At 30.1% G+C, this 25718-nt stretch overlaps 1 protein-coding gene across 3 annotated transcripts in view; it reads left to right on the forward strand.

The window, feature by feature from the left end:
• LOC143232586 (importin-5-like) overlaps positions 1 to 25718 on the forward strand; it is a 59743-nt gene that overhangs the window by 9803 nt on the left and 24222 nt on the right. For 2 of the 3 annotated variants that reach the window (XM_076468189.1, XM_076468190.1), the window contains exons 2-10: positions 2102 to 2182; positions 5395 to 5587; positions 9266 to 9368; positions 14096 to 14192; positions 15203 to 15307; positions 17586 to 17711; positions 22933 to 23056; positions 23173 to 23260; positions 23965 to 24071. In XM_076468189.1, the coding sequence (XP_076324304.1) occupies positions 2102 to 2182; positions 5395 to 5587; positions 9266 to 9368; positions 14096 to 14192; positions 15203 to 15307; positions 17586 to 17711; positions 22933 to 23056; positions 23173 to 23260; positions 23965 to 24071 (1024 nt within the window). Of the gene's footprint in view, positions 1 to 2101; positions 2183 to 5394; positions 5787 to 9265; positions 9369 to 14095; positions 14193 to 15202; positions 15308 to 17585; positions 17712 to 22932; positions 23057 to 23172; positions 23261 to 23964; positions 24072 to 25718 lie in introns of all 3 variants that reach the window. The other variant, XM_076468191.1, reaches the window with a different exon arrangement.

A 25718-nucleotide genomic window follows, 5' to 3' on the forward strand; every position in this document is an offset into this window, starting at 1 on the left:
GTTGAGCATGTTTCAAAAGTTGGTTTTCATTTACTGAAAACTTGTTTCTGATAATACCCCCATTTACACTATCCCACCATTCCTCCTCACAGTGGCTGTTAATCTTGCCAGTCTTGAAAAAGTGAATAGGAAGTTATAACAAGGAACTTAATATATGGATCTGGTAGATATGGGGCACTGACATAGCTAGAGAGAGTCACAAGATTATAATTGATATGGGTGATATATTGAAATATAGAGACTGGAGTAAATGAGGCATAATTCATATCAGTGCTTTGATGGGCAGAAAAGAGAAACATCCATTAGGATAAAGCTGAAACATGAGAGAAGGTAAATATGTTTATAAATATATTTTTAGTAAAGGAAAATGTAAACTTAGATGACCTCCTCTGTACCCTTTCCAATAAGTCATTATCCTTTCTTGTGTGGCACTCTGAAACTGTGAACAGTGTCATAAATGATGCCTAACTAGTGATTTGTATAATGAGATAGTTGTGTCTTTTAACTTGTCAGTATATTTATCAATGCATACTGCAAGTATATTAACACTACTACTACCATCAGAGTGTTGCCTTTATGGCTTGACTGAGTTATTTCAGTTACAGCAGCATGAATCTTGGATTTGCATTTTGGACTCATAGATGATTGTAAGTTCATGGCTAGCTTGCATGATGATCTTGTGCACTTAAGCAGTTTGCTTTATATCATTTACTTCACTTTTTCTAGCTGTATGATGAGCTTCAGCTATTAACTGGGAGTTAACCTGTAATGGATTGGTATCTATTCAAGGAGAATGGAACACCATTCTTATCCACTTGTGCCATTTGAAATGAGAGTTTGAATCAATAAAAGCACTTTGTAAAGCATGACATGGACTTGCTTTCAAATAACTATTGAGTTGGTTCTTTTCTGTATTCAGTATGTTGTATAAATTATTATAATCCAAATGAGTTATCTTGCACTTATCATAGTTAAGGGTAATTTGACAAATATTTATAAAACGTGCTAGTTGATCCAATATTTGTGATAAAGTGAGCAGTATTTAATAGTTTGATTTTGCCACCTACAGTGTTGATATAAATAAGAAAAACACAGAAGCACAGTACTGGTAAAAATACAGTTCCACATTTGTAACTTTTTATTTCTTTTGGCCATTCTTCAAATTTTGATCCAATTGACCAGTCTTTCCCAAATTCTTATCAATGTGATTTTCTTCACTAATAATCTGAATGGTATCTTATCAAAAGCCTTTTGTAGATCTAGTATAACAAGTCAAAACCCTTATCACCGTTCATATCAAAAGTAACACTTTAAAAAAGTTAATTGACTAGTAAAGCAAGATTTCTCATTAGTAAAACCACACTTGCTCTCTTGTGTGATATAACTTCACTAAATGATTTTGCAAAGCTTCTTTTATTAGACTCTTTAGAATTTTTTCCTTGACAGAAACAAGACTACTTGCCTGTAGTTTCTTGGCAACACTTATTACTCCCTTTAAAATCAGGAGTAACATTTAACAACTCTCAAGTCTTAGACATCTGCTCACTGTCTATTGATCTTCCAAAAGATACTCATTTATGAAGCTGTCTAATTTTTGATTTTATTTAAAACTTTTGGTGTTGTTACAATCTGCTTTTTTCACTTAATCTGTTTCTAATCTTTAATTGTTGAAAGGATTAATATCTTTAACATTCAAGTCAGTTTTTTCATGGTCTGAAATTTTACTAAAGTGAAGTCAAACAACAAAACTTAAACTTTCTAAATAAAATCTTTGACCAAAATATTTTGTAAGTGATCCTGTAAAATGTTTCCTTTAAAATATACATTTTACTGCTTTTCTTAAATGCCTAACTTGTAAGAATCAGTACGAGTCTTCTTGGGCATTTCTAAGAAAAATATAATTAAAAATTACAGAATGAGTTTTTTAAAATTATCACAGACTTGCACATTAGATTTTTTCTGATTTTTACAAACAAGTCAGTTAAATTGGGAGTCTTCACTGTTATGAATATATACATCAAAAGTAAATGTCCAGATATATTTTTACTAGATTTAAAAACAAAATGTTTATATTTCAGTATTTTTTTTTTTTTTTTTACAGAGCACATTTGATAACATCCCTGTTGAAAGAAGAATTGTATATCTTTTGAACACTGTAGGTAATAATGGAAATTCAGATGAGGTGAGTTTAACATCTTTGAAAGTAGACCATTTGCAACTTCAGTGAACAAATGGTAGGGGTATAATGAAAAGGTAGATCTTAACCTTCAAAGGTTTGAACCTCCAGTTGTCCTAAGTTGCATAATTTTAGTTTTGGTGTTACCATAATTTCTAGTTTATATTTGATTGAATATTTTGAATTTACAAATAAAACTTTCGTATATAATTTATAAAGATGTTATAGAGAACAATAATCATGTTTTTCTATTTCAAGTAAATAATGCATATTGTTTTTGTAGATGTATTTGATGCTATGTGTGATAATCATATAGCAATATGAGCTTGCATTGCATTAGCATCTTGTGACTGCCAGTTAAAAGAACTGTAACTGATTTAGGTAAAATAGATATTTTTAACAACCAGTGTAGTAAGCAGATTGACAGTCAGCTTTTTTTAACATAAAATTGTTGATTAATTGTACGTAAAGATTATTATTAGTATTAGTACATATTTTATTTCAGAAATGCCACTCGAGTATTTGTATAACAAACAGCTATTATTTTGCCCATAACCATGAAAGTTTTCTATACATGCCACAAGCTTCGAAATTAATCTTTCACTTCTCCATGTATTAAGGTCCATTATATCAGCCTGTGATTTAATAAGCTTAGACTACAGACCTTCATTAGTTGAAGGGGGATAAATCCTCCATGTATAGTAGTACATAAATACTGCTAAAGCAGCCTTTTGAAATACTCTATTATGGCTGACATTGAGCAAGGGCAAATAGGCTTATTGATGTGCAGTATGTTGTAATCGGGCTAATAGTGGAATTAGGAAATGTATTTTGTCTCCTCTGATTCTAGGACCAAAATTGGTCCATCACTTTGAAGGTCTGTATATCCTTGAAATAATGAATTTTGTGGCTGTCAGAGGATTTTACTTATCCAGTTATCTCTGCCCTATAATCTTTCTTTGTCAGGTATTGGGGTGATGTATATTGGATGTAGTTCAATTAGTTTGGTTTTGTGTTTCAGGTCAGGTTGTATTATGTTTTGGAGTGATAAGTCTTCTGTCATATCAACTTTCTTGATCAGATAATGTGGGAAATAAAATTGTCATTTTTATTACTGTCAAGTACTTGTACTGGACTCCAGATAGTTTTCATTACATGGAATTTCTAACTTCTACTGTTTTGGTGAATTTTTTGTATTAAGTAGTAGTTTTAACCACACTTTCTTTACTTCCAGTTTTTGAAAATTGAGTCAAAATGGTTGTTAAGCCTTTCTGCTTTTTTATCTTTGACAAGCGTGACATTGGTATGTTCTTTTAAGTTAGCAACAATTATAGCCATTTGTGCCACTTCCAACCTAGAAACACTTTTTTCATAAACTTTTATGATTCTAATTAGATATTTTCAAAGCCAAATGTGAAATTCCTTCCCTATACTTTTTATTATCTTTATCATATAAAAATTTCTTTCATGAGCAGTTTCATTGACTTTTTGTAGTTGTCAGTGCCAGTTTCAAAGAATTTCATTAAGGTATGTCTGAATACCTTTGTTTTCATAGAGTTTCAAGTTGTTGACTGCTTCTTATTGAAATTCTTTTAGAGAAGAGAATGTATAACTTGGTATGAGACTGTAACACTGTTTTTGGTATTTTTTTCCCTGCATCTACTAAAAGTCAAGGTGACATGGTACTTGGTATGTTCACTTGTATAATAGACAGCTTGTCCCAAGTAATGACATTTCATACTCTTTTTAGTAGAACAGACTTGGATGATTCTGCAAGATAAGTAATATAAGATTATTTGTGGAACATTTCTAATACAAAATATTTCTTGGCTTTTGATACATGTCATCAAATGTCTTTGGGTCCTTTTGATAATTTTCGTGTGTGACCCATCTTTTTCTATTCTTGAACTATTTGGTATGTTGTCCTGGGGCCAGTAGTGAAAGTTGAGAATATGTTTTGTGTCCAGCCTACTCCTGTCCTCTGGCCTTTTCACATGTACAATTAACATTGAAGAACCTTGTTTTTTGGTCCTCCAGTGGAACAACATTAAGCCTTTATATTTATAACACATGTTTTGTGTCCAGCCTACTCCTGTCCTCTGGCCTTTTCACATGTACAATTAACATTGAAGAACCTTGTTTTTTGGTCCTCCAGTGGAACAACATTAAGCCTTTATATTTATAACACAAAAGTTAGTGGTTCCATTCCCCTTGAAGGACACAGCACATAGCTTGATGTGGCATTGCTATAACAAAACACACACACGTCATACAATTTGTTTCGCAATAACTAAATTACTACAGTCAGTCATTTCATAGCTAATTTTACTTGTACTTAATTTCATACGTAGTAGATGTTTCATTGTTTACTCTGGTTCCACTTCCACTTGTGTGTAGATATTGCAGGAAATATGTGTTATAGAGCCAAACTACTTTGTTTGGAATTGATGTTTTATTTTTAAATTATATTTAGATACTTAACTCTCACTCAAAAATCTTACTGTTATTCTCAAATGAGGTTTGGGTGTGAGAAGAAAATGTTAAGGTTCTTAGGGGCAGAACTAAACATGATCTCAGAATGTGGTTTGTGGTGTTTGAACTATAATTTTTTTACAGAGGTATCATACAAGTGACAAATATCAATGTATTTCCTGAATAATAATTTGCATATCATTAAAAAGAATTGTCCATTAAATAATAGGTCTGTATTTTAACAAACAGTTATATAGAAATAGTATTTACTTTTAATCTTATTTAAAATACGAGTTCTAATATTTATAATAATTTTAATCCATGGTCATTTTGATTTTTGACTAATATTTTATAGCTCCATATAAGTGAAATTCTGGTACTAAATTGCCAGTGCAGTATTTTATGAAAATATAAATTAATATTTACAAACATAATTTTAATGGTTTTAAACATTTTGACTTCAAATTTTTAACCCCCTTCTCCCACTCTAAGAATGTTAAGTGATGGTGTTAATATGAAATGATACAAGAAAGCTATAAGCAAGAATCCATCTACATTTCTTTGAACATTTTTTTTCGTTATCTTATTATTAGTAGTAATTGATAAGCACCTGGAAGCAAGAAAGTTTCAAAACTATTGTGATTTCTTAAAAAAACATTTATTAACAGTGATTACTTCTGGCAAGAATGATTATGCATACATTGGTATGTAAGACTATGTTTGGCCTTTCTTTTACTTGCATTTAGGTTCGTCAACTAGGAGCAGTGTTGCTAAGAAGAGTAATTTCTGGAGATTTTGAACATTTTTTCCCAAAGCTGAATTCTGAGTCTCAAGCTCAATTAAAAAATCAACTACTTTTGACAGTTCAGCAAGACTTGTCTCCACAGTTAAGGAAAAAAGTTTGTGATGCTGCATCAGAATTGGCAAGAAACTTAATTGGTACCTCATGTTTTAAAATTATTATTGAAAATACTTTATCATTGAAAGACAAATCTTTTGTCAAAAACCTTAAATATCAGTAGGCATAGGCAAATATTTAAGTAGTTACTATACTGTGATGCTCAAGTACATCTCTATCAAAATTAGCAGTGGAAGTTACTTCAGCTGAAGATTGCTTCGTTTGATACTACATAGAATAGTAAGCCATATAGTTGATAAAGGTTGTAGTTTGTTTTGAGAATTTTTATTTCAAAGCAATATAATGTTTCACTTACTGAACAGAACATATTGAATGTCTTAAAAGAAAAATTTATCATGTAATCAAACTGTTTAAAAAGCATTATTAAAGACCACATGTCTTTTATCTGGTAGCATTGAATTCTTTACAGATAATGAATTGTGTAATATATTAATGATAAACTATAGGCTCGCATATGATATTCAGTTTGTATACTGGATGTAAATGAATGTTAACTTCATTTAAAATCACTTATTGAGGATTGCTTTAAATTCTGTTATTCACTTTACAGTTGTAACATTATAAAAAGTACAGTCTATAACATGAAAAATCAACATCTTTTAATACTTCCTTTAATACTTTAATACTTTAGAGGTTCCTATAAACTGTTCAGTTACTTATTCAGAATAAAATGTTAACTTGTGTGACATGTTCTTGTTTATTTATGTTTTCATTACATTTATTTAGTACTAATTGTAAATAATTAGGTAATAAAATTATATAATTGAATAATAAAAATCTAATCCAACAAAAGAGTTACATTAAGAAAAGGCAGTTCCTAAACATGCATACTTTCTCTCCCACTTATTGCTGTTACTTAACCACCAGTTTGTTTGTTTTTTTCTCTGGCCCATCGAAGCTTTGGGCTGAATTTTTCTTGCTTGTTCCAGTATTTTATATCCCATTCAATTTCCCTTTGCAATATTTATCTAAAGATACTCCACCAATGTCATTGCACCCTCTATCCTGGTACTGTATTAAAACACCCCATTCAGATAATGTCACTTTTTCTTTTTTCTTTTTTTGACAAAGCATTTAGAAATGGGTTTCTCTAAAGAATTATTTTGATTGTTAAAGTCCTTGAGTTTGACTCTTGCATTGCCTAGTTGATTTAAGTTCAATAATATCAATAATAACTAAATAAAAGTTCCCTTTGTTGTGATATACTGATTTCAGGCATAAATTTTGATTTACTGATCAGACCTCTTCTATTCTACCTCTGTTAATTAGCATCTCTCAACAGTTGAGACTGTACATGATTTATTATGAAAAGGAGATACATATCTGTTCCAAGGATATTTCTCCAGGAGATGTTGAGGCTGCCTATGATCCAGGACATTAAGACTTATTTTTCCCATCATCTTTGTTTATGAGGTTGGCTTTTTGGGAAGTCAGTTGGATCAGCCTTCTCCTATTTCTTTTTTCAGTTATTCAGATGGGTGTGTGAGTTTCCGGAGCTTTAACCATTTGTTTTTCAATCTGCTCCTTCCTTAGTGGCAGAAAGGTCTGAGGTAAAAAGAACTTTTTTCCTTCACTTGATATTGCTGTTTATGCAGGGAGGTTTACCACTCAGTTACATGGAGGGATGGCTATACCTTGTTTGCCACGTTTGTTGGAATAACATTCTTTGGTTTACCTCTGCTAGGAGGATGTATATTTATGTGCTAAGGTGTGTCCTGATCCTTAGCTATAGCTCCTTGATCTGTTGGTACCCAGAAGAGTTTCTGTCCTAATCAGACAGGCTCTTCACTTGGGCAGATCATCAGCATTATTGACTACCCTTTGCCGTTGGGGTCTGTGGAAAGTCAGTTACAACTTTTATTGGACATATGGGTATTCATTTACAAAAGATCCATAAGTACTTCACATTCATGCATTAGGTTTAGTAATTCAGTTTACAACACCACCACTATTATCCCTCACCCAACTTAGCATTTTCACCTCTTACAGATCCTCAGTGTTAGCATTCATTCCAAAGCTATCAGAGAGTCACTGATCAAGGGAAGAGTAGAATGTGTCTATCCAGTTTTTCTGAGATTTTATTCCTGTTTGTTGTGCCCATAAAAGACAGTAGGTTTGGTATCCGATCATTGATCTTTCTTGTTTCAACCAATTCTTAGATTCTTTCAGATTATGGTGGAGTCATTTCTCACCCAACATTGGCATTTTTTCATCAGGTCTGTGGATTGACCAAATCTTATTTTGCTTATGCCTATTTTCACATTTCCATAGTGGTGCCCCTCGGTGTGGATTCCTGTACATGGTGAGGGAATCTCTCAGGGAAGGTTCTGTTCTTTCAGTTTACTTCCTCTGGGATCTAAACATCCACCTACGTGTTTGCTGTGTGTGGCAACCTGTGAAGGGGAGGAGAGGATCCTGGTGGTTGAAGGGTCCAACCCTAACACACCATTTTGGCCTAGAATTCCTGTACACAGGCAGCCTTGGGGTATAGCCCCCTTGGGTCAATCAGCTGGTCCACTCGGGCTAGGGTCAACCAAGTACCAGTATTGGATATTCTCAATAGGTGTTGTGGACATTGTATCTGATACTGGTGTTTGGGTATAGTGCTCATGAAACCCTGACGTTGCTGCAATGTCTTTGTTTGACATTGTAGTGTGTCCCCTCATAGGGCTCCACGGTGGGTGGGGTCAGTTGGCACCAATATTTCCCTTTCTTTATTATAGATACTCCAATTAAAAAATCTTAATAAAATAGTAATACACAGTCTATAGGTAAACGACCATGTCTTGAAGATCCTGAGCAGCAAACCTCACCATCTGTACCACCTGTTGTACCTCATTTTCTTATATTGCACTCACTTTCAGACAAACCTTTAGGGCAAATGTCTCCCTTTTTTGTTCAAAAGGGACTAGAGGGACTTGCTGGCTCTCCAAAGTCAGTAAAGAAGCTTTGATCTGGTAACATATTGGTTGAAACATCTACATCTCAACACAGTAAACTCCTCTTGCATTCAAAAGCCATTGGGGATATACCTATTGAGGTTACACCTCATGCTACTTTGAATTCATCACAAAAAGTTATTGTTGAGAGGGATTTGAAGAACATCCCAGAGTTGGAGATTCTTGCTGGTTTCTCCACCCAAGGAGTTTTTGCAGTGAGGCACATATCCACTCACAAAGAGTCATTTATGTTTTAGAAGTTAACATTTTCCTAAATTGAAAATGTATTTCAAACCATACTTGTCACCTCTAACACTATCCTGCCCCTTCTTCCTACTAAGAGCTAGTGTTAGAGTAGGATGGAGTCAGTCTCGAAAAAAGTGACGTAATCATCTAGTACCAGGATGGAGGGTGTAGGTTAAGAGTTTCATGGAAGAAATATTGCTAAGAGCAAATGAGTGGGGGTATAAAATACTAGAGAAAGCAAGAAAAAATTGGACCAGTGCTTAGGTGGGTGGTTGAGTAATAGCTGTAAGTCTGACAGGAGGTAATTATTATTGGAAATACATTTTAAATTTAAGAAAATTTTAACTTATTCCCACCCAATAAATCACATAATTATAGTTAAAAAAAGTTTTCTATGTGGATGTGCAATTAGTGGAAAGAATATGAGATGTATAATTTATGAAAACAAGAGTCTGTATTTTATTATATGTGGAATATATTTTCCATCTTGTATTTATTTTCCACATTTTCTAGATGAAGATGGAAACAACCATTGGCCAGAATTTCTCAAGTTTTTGTTTGACTGTGCAAGTTCCCAAAACACAGTTTATAAGGAAGCATCATTACAAATGTTTACGTAAGTTTTCATTTTGTTAAATATATGGCATTATCAAAATTTGCAAAGTAAAATAAAAAGTAACATTTTATTTGCACATTTTGTATTGGTTAAACTGGTTGTGTTTTCTGCTTCTTAATGTATAGTATGTTGTCCTGAGGCTAATATTGGAATTAGGAAATATGTTCCATATCCAACTACTCGTATCCTCTGGCCTTTTCTGTGTGGATAAATAATTAATGAAAAGAATCCAAGATCTTTAACTTCTGAAATGAGTCTATATTAAAGTTATACATGGAACATGGTTTTTTCTTCTTATATTTAATTCTCATGTTTTCTGAATGAAGCTGGAAACAAATACTGGCAAGAATTTCTTCAGGTTTTGTTTTTGCAATTTCTCAAAATATAGTTTATTCTTGTTTATTGAATTCTTCATCAAATATATTTAGTAATAATTATAAATAATTAGATAAAAGTTTGTTAATGTAAAGCTAATTCAATAGAAAAATTGTTAAAAAGTATACAGATTTTTTTTTCCCATGATCAAGTTTTGTGTAATTATAACGATAAAAAGTTTTCTCAGTGGACAAAAGATTTATGAAAATATTATTGGTTTATTTTTTTGTACAGAATAGGACCGTAAAAGTGTCAGTAGACAAGATAATTGGGTGCTTCACACAAGCATTATGCGATATATTGATTATAATATAGTTTTAATTGTGAGATGAATATATGTAAGTTTAATATGCTATTTATCTGTTTCATACAGTGACTATGTACATTTCACTTATTATTTTTAAGTTTTGCTCCTCCCTTTGTTTTAACATGTTTGTTGGTCTGATTCATGGATAGGAATTTTCTATCTTAGTTCTTTTATTTTTTTGTAAGTACTTAAAAATATTTATATGTTGCTTTACAGGACAGTGAATATCAGGAATGTTAAACAGTTTTGTTTACTTTTTTTTAGGTCACTAGATACAAAAATAATTAGCATTTCTACTCAGTCTTATATTGATGTTATCTGTGTTTCATTGACTGTGTTACTATTTGTTAGCATCTATAGGTATTTACTTAAACTTTTGCTACACTGACATACTAATATTCGTGAGTAATGGAGATGATAAATGCCAAAACGATGATGATGTGCTGACCTCTATAATATTTAAATTTTTACTGTCAAGTGGTTAGTCTAGATCTGCCTGTACTTGAAAATTTCTTGAAATAATTAAGTGTGAATATGCAAATATTCTTGAATCACAGAAATGATACAGAAAAAGAAGCAATAAATTAACTGTATAGGAAGTGTGTATGAATACTTACTGCTTGATAATATTTATAAATTTTCTATAACCATTATGTGAATGTTTGCAGAGATGCCAACCATTACGACTTGAGCGTAATCATTATGATTTTGGTGTATACATTACAACTATACGCTCATACAGACAAATATTACGACTTGTTGCAACTCCCAAATTATTATATATTATATAGGCCTATAGAATAAAGTGATAAATTGTTCCCCCAGGGCTTGAAAGGGGTGAAAAGAAAATTTCTAGTGAGATACAAATAAATTTTGATAATAAATAAAAGATATTGCCCAAATGGCTACTTGTGATAATCATGTTTGTGCTTGAAATAATAAAAAATATTTGTATCTCCAATGTCTACCAATAGTTTGAGTGCAGTGCTTCTCCATACTGGGTACGTGGGAGAATCCATAGTTATGTCATCACTGCTTGTCAGCCAATCAGCACTTGCGTAGATGGGTATTTCTCGTTCACCAGATTGTCTTGTTTCTGGCAAATCTAAACAAACTAAAACTGTGAAAGGGCTCTGTCTACAATCATTATGCTCAGTCATTTGAAATAGTTGGCATCTCTGTGTATGATGTGTTGAAAAGGTACTTTATAATTCCTGTACCATAGACAAATGACCTGAAGTTATCTACATTATGTGAATGTTTGATGATGGGTTGAAAAGGTACTTTGTAATCCCTGTACCATAGACAAATGATGTGAAGTTATTTACATCACAACTAATGACCTGAAGTTATCTACATTATGTGGTTTGATCATGTATGTCTATACCATAGACAAATGACGTGAAGTTATTTACATCACAACTAACTTCCCCAGTGGCACATCAGTATGTCTACGGACTTACAACGCTAGAATCCACATTTCAATACCTGTGGTGGGCAGAGCACAGATGGCCCATTGTGTAGCTTTGTGCTTAATTCCAAACAACAGCACAACTAAATTAAAGTAAATACTTGTATCAGCTTAAAACAAAAAAAAACTGAACAAATATTTACAAGTAATTTTACTTTGCTTGTGAATTACTGAAAAATAATTTGCCAGTACATGTGATTTCAATGTTTAGCTTCTTGGAAATTATGCCTAAACATAATAAACAATCAATGAAGTATTGTGGTGTGTCTTTTACTAATAGAAAATGTGAAATAACACATCATGAAACTTCATAATAACTTTGCTAAATTTTATACATACATACATTTTGCTGAAAATTATTTGGAAGGAAAATTCAAATTCCGAATATATTAATGTTTGTGAATATTTTTCATGAATGTATCATAACTGATACTTTGTACTAAAAAATTGAGTTTTTATACTTTTTAAACTTTCAGAGTTAAAGTATTATGTTGGTCTGATTTGTTCCAGAAACCATGAAAAAATAAGAAACATCTAATTAAGAATAGGATAGGCTTTAAATGTTTAGATCATTTAAAATATCATTATTCTTGGTGTATTATGCAAAATGTTTGTTTTTGTTTCTAGGTAAGTGAAAATGTTTAATCTGAGGCCTGGTGTGTAAAAAAAAAAAAGTCATTTTGATATGATAATGTATGGCTTTTATAGTCACTCAGAATTAGAATATATGCATTAATATAAATCAAAAACATTACAAAGAGAAGCAAAAATAAAAATTAATATTTCCACTACCAATTATTGTTGTCATCAATAAAGTTCATAATGGATAATGCCTGTGGCAATAACACCAAATGTGTTGGGGATATTCTATCTATAACAAGAATCTGATGCAGATGTCAAACTAATTAGCAACTAAGGAAAATCAATTAAGTGTTAGAAGCTGAATGATTGAACCTAAACATCTGGACTTCTATTGCTTTTCACTGTCTCCAACCAGTTGTGGGAAGGCAGTAATCTTAAATATTCGGATATAACCTTAAAGTAGAAATAAACCACCTTAAATTTTACAGAACTGTTCTCGCAGTAGAGATAAACTACCCTATTTTTCTACAAGACTCCCAATCTCTGTCCTTTTATTTTACAATTACAAAATTATGTTAAACATAACTAAAACCATTACTTTAATAGTTTATAATTTCACATCCTTCTCTCTTTCTCTTGAAAATTTGTTCAAATTTAAACCCAGTGAGCTAAGCCTAGCTACTTGAAGCTAGTCTTTCTGCCTGGCTATACTGAATAAAATACCTAAATATTTTAAAGTTAGGTAATTATGAGTCAGGGATTAACCTTGACTAACAAACAAATTATGTTCTCCACAAGGTGGTTTCTGTAATCAAGACTTTTAATACAGTTTTATATTTTAAAATAAATATAAAGGGTATAAACTTTTTTTTTGTATACCAGTTCTTATAACATTTATATTTCAAAAGTCTATCTGAAAATTATCCAAACAAGAATTAATTTTGTTACAAATGTTTAAAGATCTTTTAAATTGAGAGATAAACATTTATTTTCTGAAGTATAGATGAAAAAAAAACTGTTAGGAGTGGGAACTGTAAAGGTGGTAACATCAAATCCCATCCTTTTACCAGTTGTGCTCTGTTTTTTACAAAATTAATATCTAAGTTATGTACATAAATATCAGTACTGTTGCTTCTTTCAATTAAGTTTTTTTGGAGATATTAGATTTGGATTAAAATTCAAATTGTTAATAGAGTTTGATAACTGCAAAAGAGTTAAGTAGTTTGTAATAAATCTCAACTTTACAAGAGTTTTATGCAATTTCAAAATTGTATTTAAAAATAGTAAATTAGAACATCTAGAACCTCTTTTTATATTCCATTTTAATGGTTTTTCTTTACATTAGTCATTCTATTTTTATTTAAAATGTTTTTTCTAGATCTTTTTTTTGTATTGATTTCATAAATTAAAGTGTATGCATGTAGTGTTTTATGTACAAGACCAGTATTACAACCAACATTTGTCGATAAGGGTAATAAACTGTTCTTGATTTTCTCTGCTTTTTTTTTAAAGATATTAAAAGTATTATCTATATTTAGATAAGATTAAAGGTTTTTAACTTTTATTTTATGGAGTTAATAAAATAGTTTCTATTAATAAAAATATTTAGGATAACTAAATTTTTTGCTCCTTTTAATATTGGAATTATCAATATTTTCTTTAAAATCTTTTAAGATTTCACTTTTCTTTTGTCTTTTTAAAATTCTAAATTTATTAACTTTTACTAAAATAATTTTTAAGCCTATCTTTTGTTACATATAAAATTACCTGTGACAGTATGTTTATGAAAAGAATCAACAAAATAACTAGCCTGTTTGCAAGGTAACTTATCAGTTTTTTTTAATTATAATATTCTTTGGGTATGCTATTCAGATACTATTAAAGCTACAAATCTGGTGAAAATCACATACAGTTTAACTTAAAATTTAAAAAAAGCTGATTTTATTAAAGTGTTGAATATTATAATGTTAAATGTTGTTTGTTTCTACACAGAGCTGTACCTGGTATCTTTGGAAACCAGCAGAACAGATACCTAGAAGTAATTCGACAAATGCTCTTACAGAGTCTTCAAGACCCAACAAACTTAAATGTAATATTGAGACTTTTACACATTAAGTATAACACTTGTGTCATTCCATATAACTCACCCAGAAAAAAGAACTTTTTCCAGTTCATGTCAGATTTTCTTGAAAACATTCAAACAAAATCTTCATTTTGATTTATTTAGCTATGCAGTACAGTTTTAGGATTTTGCATGGCTGAATAAATCAAAATGAAGTTGTTTTTTTTTAAAGTTTTTGAAGGAAATCTATGACATAAACTGGAAAACCTGAGGTGAGTTGGAATGACCCTTTTACATTAAAAAAAAATAATAATTAAAAAAACCCGTCATCATAATTACATTTGAACTTGTCCAAATCTGTAAATATGTTTGTCTAGTTGATGGTCATGTATATGTATGTTAGTGATAAATTAACCCTTACAGTCAAAAAAGTATTGAACTTATCACTGTCCTCACAATTTCATTTTTTCTCCAGTTATTTTATAATATTTTATGGTAGACTTTTATAGATCTAGAATAGACTTAATTTTGAGTGCTATTGAAATATTCTGTAAATATAGCTTGAATTAATGAAGTTTTCTGTAGGTTTACTTTCATAGTTGTATATTTCCATTATCTTGTTATAGCTGATTAGTATGAAGTATGTTAATGATCTTGAGGGTGGGTATTTAATGTACAACTTGTACACTACAGTTGTTTGTGGTAATGAAAAATTCTGTGCCTGTATTTTGTTAAGTAGTGCAGAGTTATTAAATTGGGAAAGAAATATTGTAAACTTTGCTATTAATTATAAATCTTTTGTTTTTAAAAGAATATTTTGAAGGTTTTGTAACTTCTACATTAAGTTTAATCACATTTAATTATTAGCTCTGATAAGCATGTAAAATATTATGGAATGTCTATACATTTGTAAGTGTACAATTTAAGCCATGTATAGAACTGTGATATCTTAATGTTTGATCTTTAGTGTTAAAATATTTTTATTGTAATAATTAATAAATGTTGGAATATTTTTAAATTCAACTTTGCTCTTGTAGGTTCGGTTAGCTGCTGTTAGAGCTACAACAGCCTTTTTACTAGCTCATGAAAAAGAACATAACATTCAGAAACACTTGGCAGACTGCCTTCCACCTCTTCTACAGGTAAAAAGTAACACATTTGGTGCACTTAATTTTGATAACATGCTTTTGATCTTTTATTATTATAGTATTTTAAAATTTTCATGGAAACTATGTTTAATATTTATAGTTGTGTAAGCTGAATATGAATTTTTGTGTTGCAAATAATGATTTTAATTTAAATATATTTTAATCAAGGGTATGGTTGAAGATACTGTTTTGAGAGTAGAAAATTGGATAAACAACTTGTCATTTAGTCTGTTTTATATTGTGTTACTGAATATTATTATGATGTTATGGTAAAAATAAAAAAGATAGCTAAAATGTTTTTTAAAAGTTTGAATTGTTCTGTGCAAATAGTTTATCTCAGGAATTTTCTTTGGGCTGATTGTTCATGCTTTGTTAAATGTATCTGAACATAGTCTTGAGAACAAGGGGTCTTACTGAACACTGTCTTTGCATGGTGCAACATGTGTTAAAAGTATCTGAACATGGAGTCTCATAAAAGGAAGAGGTCTTACTGAATGCTGTCTTTACATAGCACAGTGCTTGTTAAGAGTATCTATGAGGCATGCTTTCACATAGATTCTGAGAAATGTCTGGTACAGTTTGGTTCTCATGCATTAAAGCCTGACCAGTTGCTTAAACCTGGAAAACTGTTTTCTAACTTTTTAAACTAACTACTACACATGATGCCAAATATGTTTTCAGAGTTAATATCATGGATGAGTCATTTAAATATACAAATATATAACTGAAATAAGATGTAGGTCATGCTTTGTTCTGTGCATAACAATTAAGAACTTGTTTGACTGTTGGAACATAAAGATTTGCCAATTTTTCTGAGTACTCAGGTTTATTGTCTCACAAATAGTTACCATGTCGGCATAGAATACTTAGACAATTCTTTGACACTTCCTACTTCTCTTCACATTTGGTCAATGTGGTCATGGTCTATGTTTAACCATCAAACTGAATGGAGTAGTTATGTTTCATGATATTTGTGACAAATTTTTGTAAATTCAGTTGTTGGATAGTTTTAAACATTCTTTAAGGAGATATCAATTATGTTGGAGAAACCTCTGTTGATTTTAATTCTAAGGACTTGAGTCAAAGTAAAAACAAAGAAAAAAGAAAAAATATAAAACATTTTGTGAGCTGCACTATATCTGTTATAACAAGTGCTAATGATAACTTCCCCTTATATCATTTCTTCATCAGGTAGGCTGAGGTACAACAAACAGTTAAGTTTGAGTTATTATATTATCAAATTACATGAACAACAATAGTAAAGCATGCCTATAGACCTCAGAGTTAGTGACCATTTATGTGTAGTCACATCTGGTAAAGTCATGAAATTTGTTGTAATTTAATTTCCAGCATTTTATTAGAATCCTAAGAAGTTAACATTTTTCAAACTCCGAAAGCACTTTCTGCTAAAGACTTTCAGATACTGTTATAAATTTAATGCTATGTAACACAAATTTTTTTTCTGGATAGTATGTGTTATTTCTTAATTGCTTATGTTGTAAAAGTACAGAAAATGAACATTATTCCCTTCAAACTTTGCTTTTGTGACCTGGATAATGAAATTTAGAAATTAATCTATTTTCTATGTAAGAATGAGCAAATTTGCACATTTTCATTTACATAAGATCTGAATAAAACAACATATGAATCAAGATTTACATGTATTTATACTAAAGTTATACAAAAATGTTTAGAAGTGAGTAGTTTTTTGAGATATGTGACTGTAATGTAAATCACTTTCACATATCAGCCCCCAAATATAGTCTCCCATCATGTTTTCCTTATATGCTCCCAGGTCACAAAAGCAAAGTTTGAAGAGAAAAATAGGTCGTCTTTTTCATTTACTTTAGGCATAAGCAATTGGGAAATAACACTTTCTGCCCAGGAACAAGAAAAAGTAAAAATTTTGTTACATAGTGTAATCTTTCAGTCCCATTCACAGTAAGTTGTTTTTATGGTCAATCATTTCAATTGTTTGACATGTCAATTTTCCACGCCTTCAACAACCTACAATATTCCCTTTCAAATTATTATTTCACAATATTTTGGCACCCTGTCCATACTTCAACATTATTAAGCTGCTTAGGTGATGTGTGTTTGTATTAATACTTGTGGTTCATTTCTAGAGCATGCTTAGTAGATCATGCCATGTGTTCAAGATTTGTCCAGATGTTTTAGTTAGTACAAGATGATTATGCATATGTTATGAAAAAAATATTACTTTATATAAGTATATGTAAACTTGTATATATTTTTTAAATAATTAAAAAAGGTTCTGCAGCAGAGTTTGGAGCAACAGAATGAGGACTTTGTTTTGAAAAGTTTTATTGACCTAGCTGAATCTTGTCCCCGATTCCTACGTAGTCAACTTGATCCTCTTTTACAGATATGTTTGAAGGTACTGAGTATTGTGTGATTGTGGCATAAGAATTGTTGTTTTGACACTGCTGTATTCAGGTAAACTTGTATATGTTTATCATCAAATATTTATATTTTTTAAAAGTCAATTTACTGGCACTTAATGCTCTGCTTATTGATGAACTTTTCAACTATGGTGTTTAAGAAAAAGCAAAATAGTTTTTGAAAATAATGGCTTAAATGAAAGCTGTTGAATTACTGGAAACCAATAGGACTAAAGATTGCAAATAGTATCTCATTGTTTTAGCCTCTTATTGTCCAGCCTTAACTGGTGAGTTATGATATTAAACAAACATCTAACATCTTTGACAGTGACTTGTGGGAAATGAAATCTAGATATGAATTTTTTTTTTTTTTTTTTACATACCCCTGATTTTGGAGCTACAAAGGACAAATTATGAGGACTTTAGTAAAAATATCTGCAGTTAACTTGAGTTTTATAATAAATTAATTTTTGATTGTGAATATAGAAACCTGCAACTGTTATAAAACCTCTTTGGTATAAGCAACCTCTGAAAACAGCATAAGCATCTTATTCTTTTCACAAAATCAAAGTAAAACAATATCTTATTTTCACAGTTTTTGTAGCATTCTGTAAAGTGTACATCTCTATTACATTATGATTTCAACATCGTGAACTTTAAAGCTGTGACATGTTTATGCAGTAAACAAATATTTATTACTGTTAAAGCACTGGGTACTTGTTAAATCACTGTTCAAGTGGCTAAAAATTTCTTTTATTGGTAAGTTAGTTTGGGACATAATACATATTGAGAAAATGTAACTAGGAAGAAACATTTTTTTAAAAAGTGAAGTTTGAGCTTAATTTAGTTTAACATCCATCCAAAAACTTGTGGGGTATGTAAGCAAAAGTGAAAAACAAAAACATGCATCTTATGTTTAAAACTAACTGTTATTTTAAAATCTTATAAAAAGTATTAATAAGATGCAACTTTTAGTTGTTGTTTTTTTGATAACCAATCCATTCTTATATTTAAAAAAAATATTAGTAGTTGGTTGTAACTCTTTCCATACAGACATCCTTTTCTATGATTGTCACAAGGTTTTACTAAGTTACATTCAAAATTTACTTAAAATATTTTATTATCATGCTATATGAACCAATATGGTATCAAAACATAGCTAATAATGTAACTTTTAATGTTTTACAAGTTTCAAGTTTGTAATTTTGTTTTCAAAATCCTCAATTTTTCCAAGTATGGGGATTGTGAAATTTGCTCTCTTGGCATCCTCTTTTCTCTTATTTATTTACCACTCCTCCAAGAAGTACTACTTTGTCTTGTTATTCTTGTGTATTCTTTGTTTATATATTATTATGTGTAAAAACAGGAAACTATTTTTGTTAGTTAAGGTTAGATTAGGTGAAATAAATAATGGTAATAATAATAGTTTCTTTTCATAAGGTCTGTTGTGTGTAGCTTGTATTTGATGAAATTTGATAGTGTAATGTGAGCTACAACTTACAATGATGCAACTAATTAGATGATAAAACATTAAATATAAATAGATGTATAGTGTTATGAGTATAATTCTATTTCATACACACAAATGTAGTTTCATATTAGTTTGAAGTCATTCTAAAAAGAAAAAAGGGTAATATATATATATTTTTGTTTCCCTTGTGGTTTTAAAGCCAGTTAAATTGACATACACCTTGTTTAAAGTTAGGTAACAAAATGTTAAATTATAAAGTTTTACTGAAGAAAACTTTAGAACTTTATTTAGGAGTTTTTAGAGAATACACAAAGTTTGAGATTCTGGGACAAAGAATATTATTCTGAGCCATACCATGGAAATAACTTGTATATTAATGGACAAATCGTTAGTAAGAATACTTCATATTTCTTGTGTACAAAAAGGCTTGCAATGTTTACTAAAATTGACAAATTTTGTGAAGATATGCAAAGTGTATTAAAAGTTATGGTATGGAAACAGTAAACAGTGCAAAATGGTTACTAGGTTGGTTGAATTGAGTGATACTGAAGAGAGAGAGAGAGTTAATTAAAAAATTAATTGATCCAGTAGTACTATTAGTATAAAGAAAAGGGTGGTTAGTTTTATTGACAGTAGACAGCAGTAAAGAAGTAGACAAAATGTGTATAGCAACACCCTGTTTCACTCTTGGGAAGAGTTCCTGAGAACAAATCTCTAAACAGGGTCATTTTAACATTACATAAGTTGAGATAGGTAACTGAAGGCATTGTTTCTTACCTGTAAATGATGTATAAGTGCTTTATTTATGTACTGATAAAGTATATAAATTACTCGGTGATATTGTCATTGCTGGAAAAAAGTAACTTTTTATTAGCCTTGAATCTAGTTTGGTTACAGAGCCATTAAATAGACAATAAGGTCCTTTCTTTCAGTATTTGTCAATACATGTAGTTCTTTCTTACATTTACAACAATAACCACTAGACAGGCAAGGTTTCGATTTATTAAATGACATACTGTATTACATTATTTTCTGTGCAAAGATTTGTAGATCACTTCCTAAGGCAATATTGTGTAGATGAATGATGTTTTAATGGTTCATGTTGCAAGAAATGCCAGAAAAATTGTAATAGTTAAGGGACATTTGTTTTTTGCATATTCTTATTCTATATACTTTGTTATATTATTTTATTAAATAAAAATTATTTAATGCTCTACTACCATTAGTATGAAAAAGTAGTTTTCAGAGAGTTATGGATTTGAATTTTGTTTTCTTGTATAATATACACAAGTTCATCTACACATTTGCACACATTAAATATTTTCAGTATAACTTTTGATACAGTATGTGTATCAAATTTTGATAGACTTTTACAGAAGATTACAAGTCTTTTGTATACAAAAAATCAGATTTTTAATAAATATTTTTGCTAATGATTTATTTGTAAAAATAGTCTGTTTTGTTACTAGACTGAGTGCAAAATGATTTCATGTTGTGATTAAGAAATATTCTTTGCTCAAAACATCTCATATTATTTGCATAATCTCTAAAACCTTCTCAATACATTTCAGATGTTTGTTTTCAGTAAGACATTATATTTTGTTATTTTCTATACTCTAGCTATGTGAGGTCTGTTACTTAACCAACCTCATAACCATTGTGAAAAAATTAAGAAATAGATATAAATTATACTTTTTTCATGCTAGAATTGTAACACAAAAATAAATTTGCTTAGTTTTAAGTACCTTAAGTCTTGTAATGCTGTGTGTGTGTGTGTGTGTGTGTGTGTGTGTGTGTGTGTGTGTATTGACCTCCTAGTCATTCCTAGATAACATGACATAACTTGCATTAGCTCAATGTAAGTGCACTCGGGTCACATATCTAGCAATATAAAACTGACCTTTACCCTTCCCTGTTTCTGTTGTTTTATTTAGTTGACTAGTATTTTATAATATATACTCACATTTCAATTATTATAGATTATATTATTACTATTTTGAAATAATTTCTCTTCTAGATTGCTAAGCCTTTTAAAATTTTACATGTAGAGGGTATCAAACAATTTTTTTAGGTTTTATATTTAAATGGCTGAGAAAACCACTCTGTGGACATTCTAAGCTGTTGATTGGTTATTCACATGTCATATACTGTAATAATAGTATATAAGGGACTATTTCAGAAAATGGAAAGAGTTGAGTGTGGCCACTGTATTTTATTCAGTACATAAGCCACATCTCAGCAAAATAAAAAGATATGAGGTTCTTATTTTATATTCTAGCTTGTCAGTATTAATAATGTGAGTTTCTAATTGGTACGAAAGTATAGACTTAGTATTTTGACATAATTAACATCTAACTTCAAATATTGCTGCATTCAACATACCATAAGACTCACTAAAATCTATACTTAATGTGTTATTTTAATATTTACTTTAACATTAAGAAATTAACTCATATATAAAAGTTTGAATTATAATCTACAATTTGATTACAAACTTATGGACATAAATTTATAAAATAGTAGTTCAATAATATTTCAAATGCAAGTCAACAAGTGTGATAACGTGGCCTTAGACTTGTGAAAGGGTTAAAATGGGGTAGTGCTAAGTGGGATCTTACTACACTCTATTTTTTGTCTGTAATGTGTATTATTTATTTATTATTATAATAGTAACTAATATATAAAAATTAAAAACTTTTAGGTAAAAAAAAAAAAAAAGTCGATTTTCATAAGGTATAATTGCAAGGAACTTGTGAGTAACCTGTGTGTTATGTATTTCAATAGGGTAACCTGAGCTGTGTTCACCAAATGATTTTCAATTTATGTGGTAGGATTATTAGTCAAACATGGGTCAAAGGACAATAAAAATAAAATTTAAATATAAACAGGTGTATACTTTATAAAGTTAAAGCTGTTTGGGATGATCAAATGTAGTTACTTGTTATAATTTGAAGTCATTTTAAAAAGAAAAAGGGGTAATTTTGATTTATTAGTCTTTTTTTTCTGGCAGCTATTATGTTGGTCAAACTGTTAAACCTCATGGTAAGAATAGAGAAAATAACAGATAAAATGTAAACTTTTACTAAAAAAAAGTATAAAATTTATTTAGAGGGCTTTAGAGATTAATTATGTAAATGTAATTTAACAATTTTCAGATGAATAGTGTGTCACAGTAATTGCAGAGATTTTATCTAAAATAAAAAAAAAATGACATTAGAAACCTGTGGTAAAGTATACGTGTATATAATTTCCTTAAGAAATATGTGTTACAGCTTATGTTGGTTCAGTGCTTATAAAAAAAATTAGACTGTTTTTGAGACAAGAGTGCACCATTGCATCTGACAGAATCTGGTACTATATATGAAAATTACCAGTTTACATATTTTCTAATTATTTGTAGAACAGTAAGAAATGCAAATTCTATATAATTAAGTTATATAGGCATTTATGAATAATTAAACTTCTTGCTCATAATAACTTTGTGTTATGATGTTAACATGAAGTGATTGGTTTATTAATATGCTATGTATGAATTTGTTTAACACCTTAAATTTATTGTGGTTCATGGATGGTAAAAATTATCCAACTAAAAAATTAAGGACAACGATACTAGTAAATACAAATAAGTTAAACTTGCAAGACATCTATGGTCTTCAGGAAACACCATTACATGTCAGTAAAAAAGAAAGAAAGAGATAGTTTATCTAATGTAAAACATTAAAATACAAAATATTTTGGTTTGACAGATCATATCAGAAACTAAAATGACTGATTCCTGGCGCCAACTGGCTTTAGAAGTAATCGTAACACTCTCTGAAACTGCTCCTGCAATGATGAGAAAACTTGCAAGCAAACACATTGCACAATTAGGTGAGTTTAATATCCAACTACTACGCAAGAAAACGTTCAATACTTTGTATATTATTTAATGAATTTAATTATTATGAGCTTCTCTAATTAATTAGTCATTTTCCAATCACTTGTAGTTCCCCTGATATTCAACATGATGATTGACCTAGAAGAAGAAGAAAATTGGGCATTTTCAGATGAAACCTTAGATGATGATAATGACAGGTAAAAATAATTTTTTTTATATATTATACAGTAATAAAAAATATTCAACTGAAAGATTTTTTTGACATCATATTTTAGCAGTTAAGATTTACCTATAGAAGAGTACTCGCACTGTAAAGTAGGGAAATTTCAGAAAATTATACTTTCTTAATATTAATTTTTAGTTTGTAAAATATTTTCAATAACTAGCATCATAGTTGCATGTTTGATGCGCTGTTATTACGTTAATAATATTCCAATTAAATAACTTAAGAAATATTACAAAATCTAATATAAGTATTTTTAAGTTCGATCTTATTTGTGTAACTTTGTGTATAAAATCAGTTATAACCATTTATTTAAAAAATGTATTGAAACCTGAATATCTGTATATGTTATTGATTGTTATGGAAAGTATTTGCTTAGTTTTATATGGCTGTGCAGTTATAATTACAAAACCATTTTGATATGCATGTGATCAGAACACAGGTAGTCAACTTAGGTATTTCACAATTTATATTTGTCATTAGAAACTGACAGTTTGGTCATTTTTAAACAGGTGCAAATTAACTTGATAAAAAAAAAAGTCCCAAGTACGGTTACAGTTTTTGTTTTTTTGATATCGGATTAATTGTGGGATGTTCATTGTAAGTTATTTTTATTCCTGTGATATGTGTATCTTTTAAAATTCAAACAAATATTATTATTATAATACATTTTAACAGTAATCCAGTGGTTGGAGAATCAGCAGTGGATAGGCTTGCTTGTGCTTTAGGTGGAAAAGTAATGCTGCCTCTTGTTGTCAACATTCTACCAACTATGCTTACTAGTGGTAAGTTTGCTGTGAGATTGTGGTGTTCTTTTATTTGTGCATTTTTATTTTTACGGATTAAATATTTATACTGTATATGGAAAAATTATTTTATCACACCTGAGACATTTCATCATAAGCATACAAAATTGATTAGAAATAAAGTTCAGAGTTAGCAATATTTATTAAAACCTAGCTAATATCTGTTGAAAACATCAACAGTAATTTCCCCAAAAATAGCAGCCCGGCATGTCCAGGTGGTTAAGGCACTCAACTCGTAATCTAAGGGTTGTGGGATCGAATCTCCATCACACCAAACATACTCAGCCTCTCAGCTGTGGTGGCATTATAATGTGACAGTCAATTCCACTATTTGTTAGTAAAAGAGTCACCATCAACAACTGCCAACTCTTGGGTTACTAACTGCCTTTCCTCTAGTCTTGCACTGCTAAATTAGGGATGGCTAGTGCAGATAACCCTCATTTAGCTTTGTGAGAAATTCAAAACAAACCAAACCTAAAAACAGTGATGAATAAATAAATAAAGTGTGTAGTCAGTCCAGTCACTTGGATCAGAGTTTGTATGCATTATCATTGTCTAGTTGACTGTTTGCAACTGTATTTTTCATTATACTTGTTATTTTACTAACAAAAATTGTTTTACATTTGTTTTTAATCAAAAGAGACTGGATACAACATAATGCTTGTACAAATAGTTGGTGTTTGATGCAATGGGTGCATTCTGCACATTAAAGCACTTAGCTTTGCTAAATAGTGATGGAGATTTTTCCTTTGGATGCCACTATTCCTTGTCATTTTACTGAGTATGAGAAAAAATTGCTACTAAAACAAATGCTGTTTAACAGTTGTTTCTATAAGAAGTGTCAAAGGAGAGTGTTCATTTCAGATAAATTTATTTAACTGGGTACAACAAAATTATGACTGTTATAACACCAATATGAGAACAAAAGCTTAAAAATACAAAACCAGACAACATTATAAAGTGCAAGTTTTGTGTAATAGCAAGAGAAATATTAATTTTATGTGATATATCACACAGATAAAGAGAGCCAATGACTTATAGTCCTGTTTTCAAAAGACCTAACTAAAAATAATTTTTACAATATTTCAGTATTAACACTGATTATTAACTATTTTTGAATAATTACAGTTTGAAGTGGTAGCTTATTATACATGAAAAAAACAATGCTAACAGTATTGTTCATAGAAATAATTTCCAGTTGATCATTATGTTTAATCTAGTATTTTGATAATTTTAAATATTACTTCAGCTTTTGTGATTACAAATGACAGAGTTGATTTACATAAGCACTAAGAAATGCATCAAGCACAGCTACAGAGTTTATTATTTCTTTTATACTTCAAAGATGGTGGGTCTCTAATGTTTCTATTTGTCAAGGCTGTAAGTCTACTTTTCAGATGCACAAGTTTGGTGTTTTAACTTTTTCTTTAAGCTTTTCTCTTGTCCTACACATAATTCAATACAGAGCCCAAAAAATGTATCCCAAATTGGCTTTGGCTGCATATGTAATGTACGTTGTATGTAGGTGCAGTAACTCTTAAGCTTTGTTAATTATAAATTGTAGCTGTCAATCTAAGAAAATGAGTCTTTAATATTTGAAGTTGTCTGTAATATTTTGAATTTTTC

This window comes from Tachypleus tridentatus, chromosome 11, assembly GCF_004210375.1.
Source record: "Tachypleus tridentatus isolate NWPU-2018 chromosome 11, ASM421037v1, whole genome shotgun sequence".
NCBI classification, from domain to species: domain Eukaryota; kingdom Metazoa; phylum Arthropoda; class Merostomata; order Xiphosura; family Limulidae; genus Tachypleus; species Tachypleus tridentatus.